Source organism: Terrapene carolina, unplaced genomic scaffold, assembly GCF_002925995.2.
Source record: "Terrapene carolina triunguis isolate 2854851 unplaced genomic scaffold, T_m_triunguis-2.0 Scaffold141, whole genome shotgun sequence".
NCBI lineage: Eukaryota > Metazoa > Chordata > Testudines > Emydidae > Terrapene > Terrapene triunguis.
This window is the reverse complement of record NW_020664492.1, coordinates 5,299,913-5,320,501: the sequence shown is the minus strand read 5'-3', so window position 1 is coordinate 5,320,501 and position 20,589 is coordinate 5,299,913. Positions and strand designations below refer to the sequence as shown.

The following is a 20,589-nucleotide window of genomic DNA, read 5'->3' as shown; positions in this document are numbered from 1 at the left end:
GCAATTCCAGTCCTAATAACCACTGGGAAGCATTTCTTGCTCAATTTTATCCTACTTTTTCTACAGCAAGTTACAGTGGATCAGTATATTTGATTTGGGAGAAATGAAGTAACAGCTGCCCAAATTGAGCTTGAGCACTCCTGAATTTTGAGGTGTTCAAATCTGGAAGGCAGGTGCTAGATTCCCTTTCTGAATATTAGCTAAATCTGGAAAGGAAAAGTCAATTTCTGCTTCCATGGCTCAGAAGTGTAAATCCTCCTACGTGCCTGGTACTGTATCTAAAGCTGCCCAGGTCCAGTAGAGCCTCCCCTCCCTTACTTTTCATTTTAAATTCTAGTGGGATCCACGTACCTCCCTTGCTAGGCTTCAGATAGAGAGGGGCACTGTCCATTTAGTCCACCCAATTCTTTCTTTGGGGGCTGCAAAGTGAGGTCACACCAGTATCCCTAATTGAGTCTGGGGATGTCTTCTGAAGGGGATATCTGGGCCAAAGCCTTCTACTCCTTGGGCATACTTGTTCCCCATTCACAGTGTCACCCCGCTCTAGCAGTGAGCTCTCCATTCACAGCAAGCTGCAGCATGAGGTTTCAGCTACCATACTCCCTCCCCCTCCCTTTCCTGTTGATAGCGGCCAAGGGAATGCTGGGAAATGTAGTTCTTTCCCTGCTCCAGGGCTGGCTCTATAGGCAGGGAGCTAACCAAGGAACTACAGCTCCCAGGGCCCCCTGTTGGTTCTCAGCTCCCAGGCTGGATCCCTGCTGGCTGCTGCCCCTGCAAATGGGTTGCCCCAAGCACTTGCTTGCTTTGCTGGTGCCTAGAGCCGCCCCTGCCCACAGCCCACGCAGGGGGAGACACTGGGACAGGAATACCCCTAGAACCCGCACAGGAACAGGCACTAGAAGCACACACAACACACTCACACATGGGGAGAGACAGACAACACCCATCCTGCCATTCAGGCACCCTGGCTTAAAGCCTATAGGGGAGCCTACGGTTGAACTGGATCTGCTCACCCCAGGTAAAAGCCCATCTGCCCTGTCTTCACTGCTCTTTTAACATGGGTTAGCTAAGGTGAGTAAGAACACACTTTTTTTGCCGTGTAGACCAGTGTACACAGCCACTAAGGCATACTAGAGATAGTGACACACATGTTATCAGACCAAGACGTGCCACACAGACATTCAGATGATACCTGAACGCTTAGATACACACAAACATGAATTTTTGCTAACACTGAAAATAGTTTGGTTTTTTGGGGGGGGAGGGGCAATGTCACATGACATAAAGTGATCTCGCTACTACTGCTTGTAATTTTGGTCATTTTGCACATCCGGACTTTGAATAACTGGTCTATATCTTGGAGCAGCTGAATAAACAACCCCAGAGAGAGTAGCAAGACCTGACATTTTATTTGGGGAGGGAAGATGTCTGCCTTTGGGTTCTCTAAAACAGTGTGATATACGAGTTTTTAAATGATCCTTTACTGCTTAACTACTTTTAGAATTTTAAAATACATGTTTTTAAGAAACTACTGAACATGGCAAAACGTAAACAAGGAGAACAATAGTGAGGAGAAAAAGACATCACCAACTTTAAAACATTCAGTTCTTTTTAACTAGTTAAATAGTTGACTGGCTAAAATAGAAACTGAATTAAATGTGCAACTCATTCGTGACTCAGATTTTTAGCAATATAAATTACACAATAGCAATCTAAAACCAAGCTTGGTTCAAAACAGTGTAAGCTCCTCCGTAACTGGCAGAGAATTACCAGCTGACACTTCCTTTCTCTCTATAGTGTGCAAAACCCCTCTCACCTGAATTTTAGACTATATTGAAACACTAGTATGTGTGTTCCTTTTGTATCGGACAGCTAATGCATGCTCTTTCTTTCTGAACAGAGAATTGAAGGGCAATCCAGACATGAGGAAGGTTTTGTTAGTGGAACCTGTCATCATCATTTACACTTTTGCCTACTTCTTGACCGTACCGCTGATTCAGCAGTATATTTATCGGAGGCTATGGGAAGAAGGAAGCAACTCCAGTTTAATAGAAAATAACAACACTACTTACTGTGAACTAAACAGAAGTAACCCAGCCTATATCAAACAGAAGGTAAGGAGGGGGAGAGGGGGAAGTAGGAAAGAAAACATATTACAAAGGAAAATTTGCAGTGAGTACTAGATAAATATTTAATTAACAGTGGCTTAATTGTTATAAAATGATGATTTCATTAATATTTATATGGTGCTATAGGTGTGTATAGTGTTTACAAAGAATCAACTCAGCAAGATGCTGAGGACATTCAGTTCCCTCTGAAGTCATTAGGAGTTGAGGGTGCACATTAGCTTAGAGCAGTGGTTCTCAACCTATTTACCATTGTGGGCTGCATATGCACCTCTCTATGTGTTATATGGGTCGCACCTACACAACATATATACTACCTGTATGGCCCTGAGGATGTGCCGCAGCTGTATGCTGATTGGGCTGCAGGTTGAGAACCACTCCCTTACAGGTTTGGCCCAAAAAGAAGATATTGCCCTTACGCTGAGAAGTATAGAAACTAGGGCCCTGATCCTGCAAAGATGTATGCATGTGTTAAACTTTACGCAGTGTGATTAATACCTTTGACTTCAGTGGGACTACTCCATGTGTCAAGTTAAACATGTATGTCAGTCTTTGCAGGAGCAGGGCCTTGGTTAGATAGATATAGCATTCTACAGGGAGAGATGACATCAGACAGGGATGGGAGACCAGGAGGAGGAAATTAAAGAGAATTTTAAAATATGTATTTAACTGAACTGATCTTTCAACACCTTAGAAAATCTCTGATTTCTCATTCATGCCAATAGTGACATTCATTTCCTGTATTGTCAGAATATAAGGATGGCAACTCTTCATTTGATTGTTAATGATCCTTTTAAAAAATATTTAAAGCATATTTTAATATTATTTGTACAATTTACTCTTCTTTTAATTAGATACTGATTAGAATCCCGTTACACCACAGCTTCCTTTACATTTAGGGGAAAGTGGTAGTTGACATGGATTTGTGAGTTATAAAAAAGGCATGTGTTAATAAGAGACCATCAGCTGACATAATTCCGAAACCAGAGAAAGGGATTGTTGTAAAACTCTAAGTAGCACTTGAAGTGAGGGATTTTGCGCAATCCTAGATCTGAATCTCTGGGATGCTACCATAAATTTACTAATTTGGTATTCTACACTGCCCCTTCTCAAGAGTGGAGCATCCAGTCTACCTAGCCCACTTGCCATATATAACAAGCGCATGCTTGTCAATGCCATATGTGGACTCCTCTGAGCAAGTTCAATGGAATAGCTCAGGCTTTCTACCATGACAATGAGTTCTTCCTCATTTGTCAGGAGACTAGTCAGCTAAGGAAAAACTTAAGAGGGCAAAGTTGAATTTTTGCCATAGGACTCTCTCTCTCTCTCTCTCTCTCTCTATATATTTTTGGCTGACAGATTAGCCAAGGTAGGCCATTTATGACTCCCATTAATCCCCTTTAGTATTGATTACTTGACTTCTACCTCCCGAATCATAGAATATCAGGGTTGGAAGGGACCTCAGGAGGTCATCTGGTCCAACCCCCTGCTCAAAGCAGGACCTAATCCCAACTAAATCATCCCAGCCAGGGCTTTGTTAAGCCTCCTATGGGGGTCAGAGTCTAGTAGAAGCATAAACAGCTCTTCCTGGCTGACCCAAACTACGGAGCTTTAATTAAATAGCAAGAAAGCAGCTGTGCATGATCCACAGCTGCAATTGGGAAGAGACCCAGCAGCTTTCTGGTGATTGGGAATAGGAGGCACCTTTTAGCAATCTGTTAATCAATGTAGAGATGCTAGTAGGCACTGATCACACTAACTCTGCAGCATGTAATTGAACACAAATAAACTCAAAAAAGCTGAGGCTGGGCTGCCGAGACCTGACTTGCCTCTCTTCCAGCATCACACAGCAGGAGAGCTAGCTATTGAACTGGAATAACTTTTAGAGCACAGGAGGAGAACATGTGAATTTTCCACTCCTCCAGGCTGCAATGTTTGGCTGCAAAGCTGTTCTTTTTGGAGAGAAAGAGAGGCTTCCATTGCAAGTCAATCTGACCTTTTATTAGCTTGACCTGAACCAGAACTCATGGTCTACTGAGGTTTTTGTGAAGTGGAAGTCTGTGGATGCTTTTGGCTAGATCAAGGTTTTTTGGCCCAGATCTAAAAGGAATTTATGTCCTACTGTGATCCACAATCCACCTGCTCAGCTGCAGCCTAACTCTGTAGGCACCTAATCTCACTCAGCACCTAAATTTTCACTGTCAAAGTGCCCCAGCTGTCAAAGTTTGTGCCTCTGGGCATGTGCATTGCTCCCTCAGGTAGGTGACCTGACACCTGTCTCATGCCTAAGCTGCAGTGTGGTCCTCAAACCAGGTGAAAGTAGGTGTTCCCCTGCCTAGCTTGCCTGCTTGGCCCAATTCAGCAAGCATGCCTAACTCTTCACAAAATGGCCAAGAGGAGGAGACCTCCCTTTATAACCCTTAGCTCAGTGGTTAGGATACTCACCCCAGATACAAGAGACTCTGTTTCAATTATCCCCTCTGCCTTGTGAGGAGAAGGGATTTGAATAGGGGTTTTCCACTTCTCTGGGGAAAGCTCTAACCACTGGGCTTCAGAATATTCTGAGGTGGGTTTCTCTTGCTGAAGCCATTCCACTTTGTATTAAACAATTAAATATTAATGTGGCTAGACAAAGAGGAGAATGTGCTGGCTTTTATGGATCCTATTCTCAGGTGCCTACCTCTCCTCATAAATTGTGTAGGGAACCTAGGCACCTAGCTCAGGGTTTGTGAATTCCAATGATTTTTCCAAGGCACCTATAGGCTTTTTCTCTTAATAGTCTTTGTACATCACCCACAACAGGTATTTTCATCCAGTATTAGCTCTTACTGCATGCTGTGTTTTAGGTAGATGAATTTTGGTATATTGTGATACTTTCTCGGGGTGTCCAGAACCAGAGGTCATCGTGTTACCCCCTGCCTTAGTAAGAGACAGATTTACTGTTTTTCAGTTCTCTGGCACTCATGGTCAGTTAGCCACCCAAACAAACTCCTCAGAACTTTTCCAGCCCTTACACCAAGACTTAAACTTGCAGGCAAAGTATCTCAGTTCCTCCCACAAGCATTCCCCCCCCCCCCCCCCCCCCATAGTGTCCAGCCACTGTCACTGGACACTCTCAGTAATTACCAGGTAAGCTGCCCCTTAAGAGATAGTGTACACACAGCTGGGTGGTTACACAGATGGATGGTTACAACTCAGGATCAGGTCCTTTATAGCAACACAGCACTGTAATTGTTTATTAACAAAGAACAGAGATTCACAGATTCAAATGAGTATTGAGAAAGACTAAGGGGAACAAAAATGGTTACAAATAAAACAAAACTATAACACACTTTCCAGAGATAAAAACTTAACAGGCTACAACCCTTGTCTAAAGTAGTTTCTCACCCTCAGAAGTCTTTCTGCAGAGCTTGCTGGTTTTCAGTCAATCTAGGATCTATTCTTTCACAAATCACCCCCTCACTAAGAGTGTTCCTCAGTGAAATGGATAATGGGAGTTGTTCTTGCATCCCTGTTATAGCCCAGTAAACCTTTGAAAGCATTCCTGCTATTTGTTCTCCACTGTGTTGGTGCCATATTGTGTTCACATCCCTCCTACCCCCTGTCAACCTGTCTTTCCTGTCGACTTTACATGCAAATGTAGCTTCCATTGTTTTATGACAGTGATAACTATCTTTCCTCCTGGAAGAAACCTCTTTCTCCCTTTGTTTGGTTACAGACTTTAAAGCATATTATCAGTACATATACACAGTTCCTCATATAGTATTAATACAAACACTTCACAATGATATTAATGGCCAGCGTGTCATTGACTTTCATTTCATACCTCACACAACATTCTTTATGGATAACTACTGTGGCAGCAATGTGTTAGGTGCAGTGAGTTTGTGAGGCCTGATTGGAGTTGCTGACAGAACAGTGAGCCCTTTGCCAGTTGGCATTGAGGGGTTCTTAGTGTCATGCGTAGGCTATGTCTACACTACAGACCTTACAGTGGCACAGGTGTACCGCTGCGCCGCTGTAAAGTCTTCTGTGTAGCAGCTCTATGCCGACGGGAGAGCGCTCTCCCGTTGGCATAATTAAACCACCCCCAACGAGCGGCAGTATCTAAGTCGGCGGGGGAACATTTCCCGCTGACATGGTGCTGTCTGCACCGGCGCTTCTGTTGGTGAAACTTATGTCAGACGGGGTATGTTTTTTTTTCCACATCCCTGAACGACAGAAATTTTACTGACAAAAGTACTAGTGTAGACATAGCCATATACTGTCATGTTGTTTTCATTATTGCAACTACAAAACCCATAAATGATGAAAAATCTGCCAGCTGCAGATTTCTGATCTGGAAATGTAGTTAAACTTCACAAAAACTTAGTTTGATTTTTTTTTTCTGTAGTTGACATTTGCTGGAAAACCCTGAAATTCAAGCTTTTTTTCAAAACGTGACAGTACATGCTTCGAAAAATAAAACTTTCCCACTACATGCAAAGCATTGAAAAAAGTGCTTATTAACCATGAGTCAGCTGAATTTCAAATGGCTTCTTGCAACAAGATCATTGTGAATTTACTTTTTCACACAGTTGCTCACTGCAATTATTTGACATAAAGGATGCATAATAAATAACTAGTTTTACATTCACAGTGCTTGGATAACTCTGTTCAGGGCAATGGGTCTCCGGTAAGCAGGATCTTGTCCTGCAGAACTTTTCTGTTGCCCATGCCCTGCCAATTTCCAGTTCCCCTTATTTCATCACTACAGGCCTCAGGTAGCTGTAAACTCTGAAATAATCACGATTTTGTCTGTCTGCCTGTGTTTTACATCACACTCATCACCATAGCATCTGAGCATGAAATTCTTGCCCCATTGTTGTAAATGGCAAAATCCCTATTTGCTTCCATGGGGCCAGGATTCCACACTGAGAGAGAATTCTATCTGCAAGTGGGTGAAAACAGTAGGCTGAGAAATTTAAACTCCAGACACTTTGCTGAGATTATATTTGCACCAGGTATTCTGGATTTTCCTGGGAGTCCAAGATACTAGTGACTTTTATACATAGATGCCCTACATTTTGCTGTGGTGTTCCTTAAATTCTGTTTCTATCAGCCTCTCAGGAAGAGACAAATTGTCCTCTCTGTTCATCTTGTGTAGTTCCTTTGTTTGTAGGGTTGGGAGGGGCTTTTCAAGCTCAACAGTGTCAGGGCAAAATGAGAAAATAAATGTAAGACAATAGGAGAGCATTTGGGGTCTGTAAAGTTGTATAAGATTTAGTCAAAGATGGATAAGGCCTTTGCGGCACTTGGATTCATTATCTCATAGGCTTTGGGGAATATATTCATTTTATAATTAATTAAAAAGAGGTTCAGAATTCACTGGAATGAAAGCTGGTGCTTTCTGATTTCTGGATTGAACAAAATCTCTTTTAACTGAGCTCAGAGGAGTTATATTGAAACATTATTTATCATACAGTGCATGCAGTATCCTTTGCTAGTATGTAACATTCTTTAATTGTACGAGCCGCTATCAATTTGTCCTGTCCTGCTCATTGTTCAGCCTCAGACACAACATTCCTCACTTAATTTAATCCTTATTTAAATCAAGGGATTCTTCATTTTCATCCATTTAATTTTGTATTCTAGGATTTTTTGTTCTGTATAATCATATTTTAGAGTGTAGTGGATTTGCAGATTAAGAAAATAGGGCCAGATTCTCTGCTGCTCTAAATCTGTGTAGCTCCATTGATTTCAATGGAGTTGTGTTGGTTTGAACGAGCTGAAGAGTTGGCCCATAGTTTTTTATGTTCATTTTCATTTACTTTATAAAAGCTTGAAGTGTTCATTGATAGTGTTCATGCATTCTAAATGTGGCATATGTCCCCCTCCCCCGTCCTTGAACTAGATCAGATGGTGCAAGCCAGGGTAATTCCAGTGAAATTAATGGAGATGGGTGATTTACAGGAGTTGAGCATCTCGCCTCCTTTTTTGCGTGTGTTGGACTTTCTCCTCCAAAACACACACACACACATGCCATTTTTCTCTTCTTGTTTAATGTTATTAAGGGTGTTGGGTTTTTAGCTATCATATCTGTATGAGTTTTAGACTGTTTTATGGTATGGGTTATTGAGTACCCTGAGCATTCCTGTGTGGGATGGGGTGAGACAATATGGTAAAGTAGAGTTTTATTACCAGTGTATTGGCATTTCTATGATGCTCATCACTGTGGTGTGCCAGCTGTAGTATTGGAGTGCCAGCTTTAGTAAAGAAACATTGCATACAACATGGAACATCCTAAGGTTCTGTTTGCTGCTTAACTGTACAAAAAGTGCTACCCATGGATCAATTTTTTCGCTGTCTTCACAACTGCAGTTAATCCTTGTCTCACAAGATGCCTCTGCTTTGTTCGTTATGCCCATTTGTCTGCAGGCTATTGCTTCCCTTCCCACTGCTGCTGTCTCTGCAGAGCAAGTAGTTTCCCTTCTCATGCTCCCCCCATCTCTCTCTCTCTCTCTCTCTAGGATAAATTACTTCCTTTCCTAACACTACGCTCCATTCATGATGCTTGTCTTTCCTTTGCACCAGTGCACTCTGTAGACAGGGCCCTTCCCTCTTTTTGTGTTGATCAAGTTGCTTCCTTTCTCACTGTCTAGGCCAGGGGTTCTCACAAGAAATTTTTTGGTGGCTGCTCTGACAGTTTTTCCTAAAATACTTAATTAACTTTAGGAAAAACAAATACATATGCACATATCCATGTCCAAATCATTGTAATTTATTTATGTAGGGGAGTTTTCAGACTCAATAATAAAAATAATGTACAGATCTTTACTGGACCTAAACAGAATAGAAACAAAATAAGGTGCTTTGCACGGCCTTGTCTTTTTTTGTTGTTGTTTCTTTTGTTTTTTTGGTTGCTGGTTTTTTTTTAGACTTGCTAGCTAGTAAGTCTGCTCCTGTGAAAACTGATATTTGTAGGTTTGTTAATATCGCTTTTTATAGCAGACTTACTCAACCCTGGCAAGCCGGGGGACAAATTAAGCTGTGAATGGAGAGTTGGGTAGGGAAGCAGTGGGGGCTGGGGGTAATGGAGGGCTAGAGGAGGCAGTGGGGGCCATGGGCAATGAAGGAGAGTGTGAGTGGGGGTCCGAAGCCCCGCGGTAGATGGATGGAGCCCGAAGCCCTGCGGCTGGAACCTGAAGCCCCATGGCCAGAGCCTGCTGCCCAACGTCCCAGGGCTGAAGCCGGAAGCCTGAACCCCACTGCCCCTGGGAAAGGGGGGAACTCAGACTGGCTGCCTGCTTTTCTGGTGTTTCTGGCTCCAGAGGGGGGCGAGGCCCAACTCCTACTGGTGGCCATGGGGAAGGGGTGAATGCTTCTCCCTCCCTCTCCCCCCCTCACCAATCACTGCCTAGGAGGCTGTGACTGCAAGAAAAACCCTGGGTGGCCGCATGCGCCCACAGTGGCCACATTTGAGAAACACTGCTACGCCATATCTTGTTCCCTGTTCCCAAATAGAAACTGGATGAAAGCAGAAGAAAACTCCACTTATCTGGCCCAAAACCTATCAGGGGGAGTTGTTAGGGACCAAAGGATCATCCTCCATTTTAACCTGGTTCCAGATTCAGGCTGTCAGATCCCCAGGGTGGCAGTAGTGCAGGCAGGAAGGCCATGATAATATGACTTCTGAAGCAGCCGTGCTGCCATAAGGGCATGGGATAAGGGAGACAAGAATGTAAGGGGGCTTGCCCTTCGGGTGAAGGTCTGAGCCCTCCATGGTTGCCTCAAGATCTACTCAATTTTCTTCAGGATCTCAGAACACCCTGGGTGGGCGTGGAGGGCTATGCCTCCTTCCCACCCTGCAAGTAAACAAAGTCCAGCACCACCACTTCATGATACCGCGGAAGCTCCAGGTGAACTTTCAGAGTGACTTTAGTCCTTTTACATTAGTTTTGGTTCTGTTTGATAGCATGACATGGAGATTTGTGCACAGAGAACCACTTTCCTTCCTACCGCTGCTCTCTAGGCTGATCGAGTTACTTCCTTTTCAGCTGCTGGAGTGACTGCCCTTTGGTATTGCCCGTGTAACTAAACACAAACCAAGATCTGAATTTGCTAGCAACCAGTGTCAAGTGCAAAATAATCATCAAATCAACTTTGATTTATATTGTTACTGTTTTTTCTTTAACTTTTTTCTTTAATTCTTTTCACTTACTACCATTAGTCACAAATGTGCCATTAATTTATGTCCATCAAGTGTGTTTAAAAATAAAACTTTTATTAAATTGAATAAAAAGAACTCAGAAGTTCTTCCTCCACTCTTGCATCTATTTATTGCTATAATGAAGCTACTGTATCTTACAGGAATACACGCACAGCCTGATACCTCTCTTACTAGAGGTTAGTGATTCTGAGACTTTCTGAGCCTGAGAACTCCTTTCCAATGGTTTTAAATGTATTTGCACCTGTTAGGTAAATTATCCAGGTACTTCACAGACTTGTTGATGGTCATAGAATCATAGAAGTGTAGGACTGTAAAGGATTTCAGTAGGTCATCTAGTCCAGTCCCCTGCACTCAAGGCAGGACTATGTCATAACTAGACCATTCCTGACAGGTGTTGGTCTAAACTGTTCTTAAAAACGTCCCATGACTGAAATTCCACAGCCTCCCTAGGCAATTTGTTCCAGTGCTTAACCACCATGACAGGAAGTTTTTCCTAATGTCCAAATGTAACCATCCTTGCTGCAATTTAAGCCCATTGCTTCATGTACTATCCTCAGAGGTTAAGGGTATGTCTTCACTACCCGCCGTATCGGCGAGTAGCAATCGATTTATCCGGGATCGATATATCGCGTTTCGTTAAGACGCGATATATCGATCCCCGAACGTGCTCACCGTCGACTCCGGAACTCCACCAGAGCGAGCGGCGGTAGCGCAGTCGACGGGGGAGCTGCGGCCGTCGATCCCACGCCATGTGGACCCCAGGTAATTCGATCCAAGATACTTCGACAAGTTGCGTATCTTGGATCGATTTCTCCCCCCCCCCCCCAGTGTAGACCAGCCCAAGGGAGAACAATTTTTCACCCTCCTCCTTGTAACGACCTTTTATGTACTGGCAGTGGCGCTGGAAGTGGGGGTGCTGGAAGCCAGCTAAGGAAACTGTAAAGCAGTGGTCCCCAAACTTTTTACCTCATGCCCCCCTTACACCTGTCTGTGCCCCCCCACACACACCTCCCAGAGCCGGGGTTCTGGGAGGGTGGACACAGATGGGGTAAGGGGGCCGGGAGCTGGGGCTGGGAGCAAAGTCCCTGGGTGCGGGGCCGGCAGCTGGGACCCCGTGTGGGGCCAGGAGCAGAGCCCTGGGCATGGGCTGGGGGTGCTGCAGCACCCTTGTACCCCTAGTTCCCACGCCTATATGTACCAGAAAACTATTATCATGTCCCCCCTCAGTCTTCTCTTCTCCAAACTAAACAAGTCCAGCTTTTTCAGCCTTTCCTTATAGGTCATGTTTTATAGACCTTTAATCATTTTTGTTGCTCTCCTCTGGAGTTTCTCCCATTTGTCCACATCTTTCCTGAAATGTGGTGCCCAGACCTGGACACAGTACTTCAACTGAGGCCTTATCAGTGTGGAGTAGAATGGAATAATTACTTCTCGTGTCTTGCTTCTCATGTCATGGAATACTATGTGATAATATTAAGTATAGATGTGTCAGTACGATTAGTTTTTATGCAATACACTAGAACCTCAGAGTTACGAACTGACCAGTCAATCATACATCTCATTTGGAACTGGAAGTATGCAATCAGGCAGCAGCAGAAACAAAATAAAATTAAAAAAGAAGCAAATACTGTACTGTATTAAACATAAACTACTAAAAAATAAAGGGAAAGTTTAATAAAAAGATTTGACAAGGTAAGGAAACTGTTTCTGTGCTTGTTTAATTTAAAGTAAAAGGGTTAAAAGCTGCATTTTTCTTCTGCATAGTAAAGTTTCAAACTGTATTAAGTCAATGTTCAGTTGTCAACTTTTGAAAGAACAACCATAACATTTTGTTCAGAGTTATGAACATTTCAGAGTTATGAACAACCTCCATTCCTGAGGTGTTGGTAACTCTGAGGTTCTACTGTATTTCCTTTGTGTGCATTATTATGTATTGATGTAGCACTATCAATATGCATGACACTTTACAGATAAGTAAAATATCATGGGCTCTGTAATAATCCCATTCAGGGCCAGATTCTGATCCCCCTTATCTGCATTAAATTGCATGTTTCAATATGATTACATGTGGAGTAAGGTGTTGCTTCCTGTGAGTGGGAACCAGCATCTGGCCATAAAGTAGTAGTAGTTTTATCACCGACTTCAGTAAGAGCAGAAGCAGACCAATGCCCCTTTGCTGAAGGGCTCACAGCATAGGGGCCTGAACTTACAAATGCGTACTCACAACAGTAGTCTTGTTGACTCCATTGCGACTACTCATCAAGTAAGGACTACTTGCCTGAATGAGAGTGTTCAGGATCATGTCCTAAGTTAAAATACAACAAGAAAGAGTGACAATATTGAGGGAAGGGAGAGAGAGGACAAAGGTTACAGCAGTAGAATTTTTTGGATATGTAACTGCTTCATATTATTTTTTTTTTCCCTTTGCAGGAAGTCCAAGAAAAGGCCTCTCTTTTTCTCATGCAGTTGGACTTAACTGGCGCAGTTCCCAGCATTTTGGTTGCCATTGTCCTTGTAGCTGATGGGGATCGTCATGGACGCAAAAAATCTTTAGTTCTGCCTTCAGTGGGAGCTTTTATATCAAATGCTTTCCTTGGTGCATTATCATATTTCTCCCTGTCCCTCTCTATTTTGTTTGCAGTTGCATTTTTTGGTTCACTGTTTGGAAGCATTGCAACTTTCCTCGGAGGAGCCTTTGCCTTTATAGCTGACCTATGTAATGAAGAGAAGCAGAAAACGATACGTATAGCTGTGGTTGATTTGATTTTTGGACTTGTATCTGGATTAGCAGGACTGACTTCCGGCTACTTCATAAGAGGATTAGGCTTTCCATGGACATTTGTGGTTGCTTCTCTGCTTCACGTTATTAATATTTTCTATATTACATTTTGGCTGGAGGATACAGTACGTGTACCTGAATTCCAGCAGCATGCATCAGTATCTTGTACTGAAGGCCTTAAAGAAGCATTTTCTGGAGTGTACATGCTTTTTAAAACTTCCACTTGTAAAAAACGAACTTTAATCATTGTATTGCTTTTTACATTCATGATGTATTTTTTTACCTGGATGGGTGGGAGTTCTCTTTTTACGTTGTATGAACTGGATGAACCTCTCTGCTGGAATGAACTCTACATAGGATATGGAGCAGCTGCATCCACTTCTGTTTCTCTGACCAGTTTTTTAGGAATATACTTGTTTTCACATTGTCTCAGGGACATCTATATTGTCTTCATCGGGATATTTTCTTACATTGGAGGAATGGTCATGGCTGCCTTTGCCAAAACTACACTGCTCATGTTTTTAGGTGAGTTCAAAAGCAGGCCCTTTAGATTCATGAAATATGTGAAAATTGTTATATTCTATATAATTAAGCCAGCTGATCCCTTAAGAACCTAAAGATATTTTAAAAACAACAACAAAAAAAGTAATGTTCAATCAAGTTCATATTGGATTTTAAATGTAAATTCAAAAATGAAAAGTGTGACAAGTGAATGAAAGCACTTCCTTATGGCTTTCTGGTTTTAATATCATGTATATATACTGGGTTTATGACTGTTTTTCTGTGCTAAGATAATTTAAGATAATTGTGTCACAATACAATAATAGTTATGGTTTGAATCTTCTATCACTTTTACTATTTGGAGCCTTCAGTACATAAAATGCAGTTAGGTCATTTAAAAAAAATTGCAGTTCACCTTTAAATTCTAAAATGCGTTATTTGCGTGACTCATGACTAATTATATTGTTTTGCAGTGAGAGTGCCCTCTCTTCTATGTTTTATGCCCATTCCAGTTCTACGGTCCATGTTGTCAAAAGTGGTTCTGGCTAGTGAACAAGGTGAGTTGAATTTATTAAAGAAACATTCATCAGGCATCTTAAAATAAATAGGCTCTAAATTATAAAAGGTTTAGAACATATTTGTGTGAAGGGGTTCCATTTTTTTGCTTGTTCTAGCTTTTTAAAGTAATTTCTTTAATTTCAGGTTCTATCTATTATCACTCTAATTTATTTCAGTAAAATCCTTGTGACTTTTGTTTCCAAGTTAATGTAAACAAGATTAGATGTTAACACCTGGCCAAAATTTCTCCATTGGGGAAAAAAACCCTAAAAGATTGGTTGGCATTTTGGTTAAAAATAGTGATCCCCTGAAAACTGGAAGTGGAGTTAAAAGTAAAGCTCTGTTATACAGTTGTGACTTGACAAGTGCTTTTAACATTCGGCAAGTTTTCACATTCAGAGAAAGAAATACATCTCATGTTTAGTTAGCCATTACAAATTATATTTCGAATGGCAAAGGGTGGATGGTCAACCTTTGAAACACTTGAAAGGGTGGAAAAGAAACAATTAAGGACTCTGATACTGAGTTGTGCACCACTGCCTCATGGCTATAGTAAATTTCCCAAAGGACATAACATTAATTCTTACCTATATAAAACCACGGATGTTTAGATTTAAAACTAAAAACACTTTGTATAGTGTAGTGCAGAAATGAAGCCTGTTATTCTGCAATCTTTTCACTGATGTTTAATTGAAAGCTGGTAAAGAATGGCTTATTGTTTGAAGTATGTATGTACCATATTTTGGCACCTCTAGCTCCGAATGCTCTCACAGAATTTTGAGTAGCCAAACTGATACTTTGTGAAAGTGCCAGCTCATTTATTGCAAAAGAGTTCTCTTGAGCTATTCATATTTATTATATATTTAGCAAAACAAAGATGTTTTTATCTGTACTGGTCTCTAATCATTCACATTGCCAAGAAACTACAAATGTGGAAATATCATTCTTTAGGATTGCCTATAGTTGAGTGGCTTGATGCAGGAGACAGTTTGCCTTATAGTGATTTACTCAAAGAGCTCATTCTGTTTAGCATAACAAAGAGAAGATTAAGGGGTGACTTGATTACTATTTATTTGGATCTACATGGTGAACAAATATTTAATAATGGGGGGGGCTCTTCAATCTAACAGAGAAAGGTATAACAGAATCCAGTGGCTGGAAGTTGAAGCTAGACAAATTCAGACCAGAAATAAAGCATAATTTTTTAATGTTGTTTGTGATTAACTATAGGAATAATTTACCAAGGGTCATGGTGGCTTCTCCATCGTTGGCAATTTTTAAATCAAGATTGGATGTTTTTCTAAAAGATCTGCCCTAGGAATTATTTGTGGAAGTTCTATGGCCTTTGTTATACAGGAGGTCAGACTAGTTAATCACAATGGTCCCTTCTGGCCTTGGAAACTATGAATATGTGAATTTGTGACCTCTTTATGCTTAATTATTATAGTTACTTTATCTATATAGCACCATGAGCATACATAATGCTGTGCCATGGGCAAGCATGCCAAAAGAAGATGTTCTGTCCTAAAGAGTATACAGTCTAAATGGGGTAACCCGGATGGAGTATAATAGAAAAAATGCAGACTGAGGTAATGTAGAATTTTTCATTTCTGGAAATGGAGGAAGAGGATAGAGGCACTGAAGTCTTGATCCAGCAAAGCACTTGCTTTGTTGGATTAGACCCTTGTTGAACATTAGCTGGAAGCTGTTCAGCATATAAGGAGTAGCATGAAAGAAACAACAAAGTGTGGAAAAGATGGACATAGAGAAAAAGGAGAAGAAGAGAGCAGGAAAAGGGAAGAGATAGTAGGTGGAGTTGCACAGAACTTTGCAAGTGAGAATGAGTTGTTTGATTTGGAAGAACAGCGGGTGTTACTGAAAAGATTCAAGAAAGGAGATACATGGGCAGAGTGGTAGTAAAGATAATCTCCACTGGCAACACGCTCTTGTCACTTAACAAGAATAATTGTGAAGGTGGTCCGCCGGTAAAGCATTCTAACAGTGATGCTGTACAGAAATTGTATGATGTGGAATTGTAACTGTAGTGGATCTCTTGTATTTTTTTATTAATCCTCTTCTCTGACCAAAGTGAATGACTTTCATTTCAATACTTGCAGAGCACTGTATTGTTATCCAGATATTTTTATTTTAACAGGTGCTGTGTTTGCTTGCATTGCCTGCTTGGAAGTTATGACTAGTGCCATTTCACTCGCAGTTTTTAATAGTCTCTATGCAGCCACTGTAGCTTGGTTTCCAGGCTTTAGTTTCCTCTTATCAGCTGGTCTTTGTATAATTCCCCTGGGCGTCATGTGGTAAGTATATATCATAAGGGTTTTTTTACTAGAGTAGAAATATATTTATGTATGAAATGAAGCTGGGTGGTTTAGTGGATAAATGTTGCCTTTCACCTGTTGGCGCCATATTTACGTCTAACTTGAGTTTCCTAATGTGGGGCTAAATTCTACCCCTGGATGCATGTGTGGCTTCCATTGGTGTGAGTGAGAGCTCTGTTTGAGTGTGTGCCTCTGAGGGGAAAATTTGGCACAAAATGAGGGTAATCAAGGTGTATGAAAGCAGAGAGCTCAGTTTTGTTGTATATTCTCGCCAATGGGAGTTATGGGTCTGATCCAAAGACCACTGAAGTCAATGGGAGCATTTCCATCCAGGCCCCTTCGCCTTGATCCTGCAGCATTAAAATCAATAGGATCTTTGATATTGACATTTACTTCACTGAGCATGAGATCAAGCCCTGTGTGAATAAATCTCCATGCATATCAGAAAAGCTGGGGAAGGACAAACTTATGTAATATTTACCCACACTGAACCAGCTGTATTTCAGTAATATTCAGGACAAATTACACCTTTCCTTGGTGTTCATGATATCTAAATTCACTTGCATTCTCTCTAATGTAAACTATGCATCTGAGACTTTGAAACATGAATGGAATTGACAAAAAGAAGAGCCATTCTCCCAGTTCACGTATACTCTTAGATTTCTAGAAAGTTAAATATTTATTAAGAGGGATAGTGTTATCCTTCCTGAAGTCTTGTACCTTTTCACCTCATGCCTAAACTTCATCTCAAATGCCTTTTGTTCTGGACTAGCTGAGTTTTAAGATCAGGGTAGTGAGACATGAAGAACACATCAGACTTGAGTGCCTTTCAACATTTCAAAACCTTGGACCTGATTCACTACTGCATCAGTCCAGCTTTATGCCACTCTCATTCCATTGAATTATCCTGGCTTTAAACTGGAGTAATATATCAGTGATTCTGACCCAATAGGTTTAATGGAGTTGGAAGATAAAGGGTCTCATCCTGGAAGTGGAGAGTATTTTAGAACATAAAGATATTGAGGTGCTCAGATACTCTGTTATTGGGGGCCATATGAGTACCTCAGATATAGAGAGATATAACTTAATCTATAATTTCCGGCATAACAGGGAAAGCTCCTTTCAAAAAGGCAGTGTTTTCTGTACAAAGGGTCATAGACACATACCAATAAATTAATTCATCTTGGATCCAGGACTATAGAATAGCATGATAGTTATGTCTGAAGGTCTTGTCTTCCCTCTCCACTCCAGATTAATGCCTTATCTGTGGTATACTGCCCTTAGAATAGCCTCACTCTAACCCTGAGAAATCATCCTTTGCAATGGTATTATCTCAGAGCAGAAACTGCAGTTTGTTCCAATTTGTGCTAAATCAGGCATGCTGGCTTAGTGCTTTTCACAGAGAACCAAAATGAGATTGTCTAACTCATGTTACATAGGGCAAGTATTATCATTGCTTTATTTATTAAGCCACCTGGACCTTTCTGTGCAGAAAGCCATTGGGTGTGTTGTTGGTGCTGATTCAGCATACTGTACATTACTATCTTGCTAAAAATGTCTCTGTGTCTTATCTCTCTCTTCCAGCTGGCTTATGTGCACCAGTTGGCATGAAGAGGACTTGGCATCACCTGCATATGAAGAAGTATCCAGTGAAGAGAGTATTGACAGCTGAACAAAGAATTTACTTACCTTGGTTTTCTAGTCTGATGTGCATGGCACAGCCTGTTACATACACACTGATAGGGGAGAGAGTGTGACAGTTGTAGATGAAATCTGGACAGTAGCTCTGCAACAATTACCATAAAACTGCTAGCATTTCCAGTCTTCCTATTTTATGCTAGAATGAGTTTAATCCTTATACTTAACTATGCAAATAGGGTGAGAGTGGCGGGTCTTTATCAGTTTTTAAAGTATAGCAAAAATGATTGATATGTATTTATGAATAAGAATTTAGAATTACTTATTTTTTTACATCCTGTGCTCTTGGATTTACAAATAATGTCTCTTTCAGAATTAAGAGAAAATAAGTGAGAGCCGTATTTTGTTGTCTCTCAAGTTTGAAAATGATTTAAAGTAGGGCTGTTGATTAGTTACAGTTAACTCACGCGATTAACTAAAAAAATTAATTGTAATTAATCGCACTGTTAAACAATAGAATACCAATTGAAATTTATTAAATATTTTTGGATGTTTTTCTACATTTTTCAAAAATACTGATTTCAATTACAACACAAAATACAAAGTGTATTGTGCTCACCATATTATTTTTGATTACAAATATTTGCACTGTAAAAATGATAAAAGAAATAGTATTTTCAATTCACCTCATACAAGTACTGTAGTGCAATCTCTTTATCATGAAAGTGCAACTTACAAATGTAGGTTTTTTTGTTACTTAACTGCACTCAAAATCAAAACAATGTAAAACTTTAGATCCTACAAGTCCACTCAGTCCTACTTCTTGTTTAGCCAATCGCTAAGAGAAACAAGTTTGTTTACATTTACAGGAGATAATGCTTCCCACTTCTTAATTACAGTGTCACCTGAAAGTGAGAACGGGCATTTGTATGCATTGTTTTAACTGGCGTTGCCAGATATTTATGGGCCAGATGCGCTAAAAATTCATATGTCCCTTCACGCTTCAACCGTCATTCCAGAGGACATGCTTCCATGTTGGAATTGTAGGCTCTAAAGTTTTACATTGTTTTGTTTTTGAGTGCAGGTTTTTTTGGTACATAATTCTACATTTGTAAGTTCAACTTTCATGATAAAGAGATTGCACTACAGTACTTGTATTAGGTGAATTGAAAAATACTATTTCTTCTGTTTTTTACAGTGCAAATATTTGTAATAAAAAATAAATATAAAGTGAGCACTGTACACTTTGTATTCTGTGTTGTAATTGAAATCAATATATTTGAAAATGTAGAAAACATCCAAAAATATTTAAATAAATGGTATTCTTGTATCGTTTAACAGCGTGATTAATCGTGATAACATTAGGGCTGTCAAGTGATTAAAAAAATTAAAGTGAGGCATATGATGCAGCTGTGTCATCTAAACTTGTGTGACAATGATAGTTTGCCCGATCATCGGCTTGTATAAATCTCTGTAGTTCTTTTGAAGCCAATGGAGCTTGCCAGTTTGCACCAGCTCAGGATCTGGCCTATAGTGTGCATCTCAAAGGACTTTTACGTTACTGTGGGGCCTGTAGGACAGTCTAAAATGAGCAAACTATATGTGTTTTTTTCCAAAAGGCAAACAAACGGGGGAAAATTCTGGCATATACTGTAAATTAAACCATTTTTCTGCAGATTTAATTTATATGTGAAACATTTGCAAGTGTGGAACTCACCTGTAACTTTGTTCTCAAGATAGGTTTTCCCTCTAATATTATAATGAGAATAACCTGTGGCAATGAGAAGCCAGCATGGACTCTTTCCAATGCATTCCTTCTCATGGCAGCTTTCCACTGGTGGGATCTGTGATATGGACATTTGGCCAGTTGGAACTAGGTTGAAGCTAACTCATTTCATACACATCAACCAGCTGCAATATTGTGATGACTTCTGCCTGTTGCCTTCAATTTAAACTCTAATCTCTAGTTGTATTCCTACAATCATTGATGGACATGGACACAGTCTCACTCATGAGTTATTAATTTTACATAGAAACTGTTGTGCCAGAACAGACTTATAGTCTATCCACTCCCTGTCCTGCATATGGCAGTGACCACAGTGAGAAGGGATATCTGTTCCTGACCCTAGCTAGTGACTAGTCTATGCTGTGAAGTATAAGGGACTTTTTTATTAGTTATTTTAACTGCAGATGTATTCTAAGAGGCAGATCCTGGTCCATTTAAGTAACTGGGAGTTTTGCCATTGATTTCAACGGACCCAAGGTCTGGCCCTAAATGTTTAAGCCTTTTTAATAATCTGCTAAATCATTTGTTTCAATAATATTATAGACTAATTAGAGAGGCCCTGATTCTGCAAAGACTTAAGCACATGCATTTTATGCACTGAGTAGTCTTACTGACTTCAAATATTACTTGCATTATGTAAACTTAAGTATGTGCATAAG

At 40.6% G+C, this 20,589-nt stretch overlaps 1 protein-coding gene across 1 annotated transcript; it reads left to right on the top strand.

Moving 5' to 3' along the window:
• Positions 1–1,921: 1,921 nt before the first annotated feature.
• On the top strand, positions 1,922–18,627 carry LOC112124053 (solute carrier family 46 member 3). The gene is made up of 5 exons (XM_026653579.2): positions 1,922–2,114; positions 12,766–13,639; positions 14,089–14,172; positions 16,329–16,485; positions 18,091–18,627. Exons 1-5 carry the CDS (start codon positions 1,923–1,925, stop codon positions 18,176–18,178), a joined length of 1,395 nt encoding a protein of 464 aa, XP_026509364.1. The 5' UTR covers position 1,922; the 3' UTR covers positions 18,179–18,627.
• Positions 18,628–20,589: the final 1,962 nt, after the last annotated feature.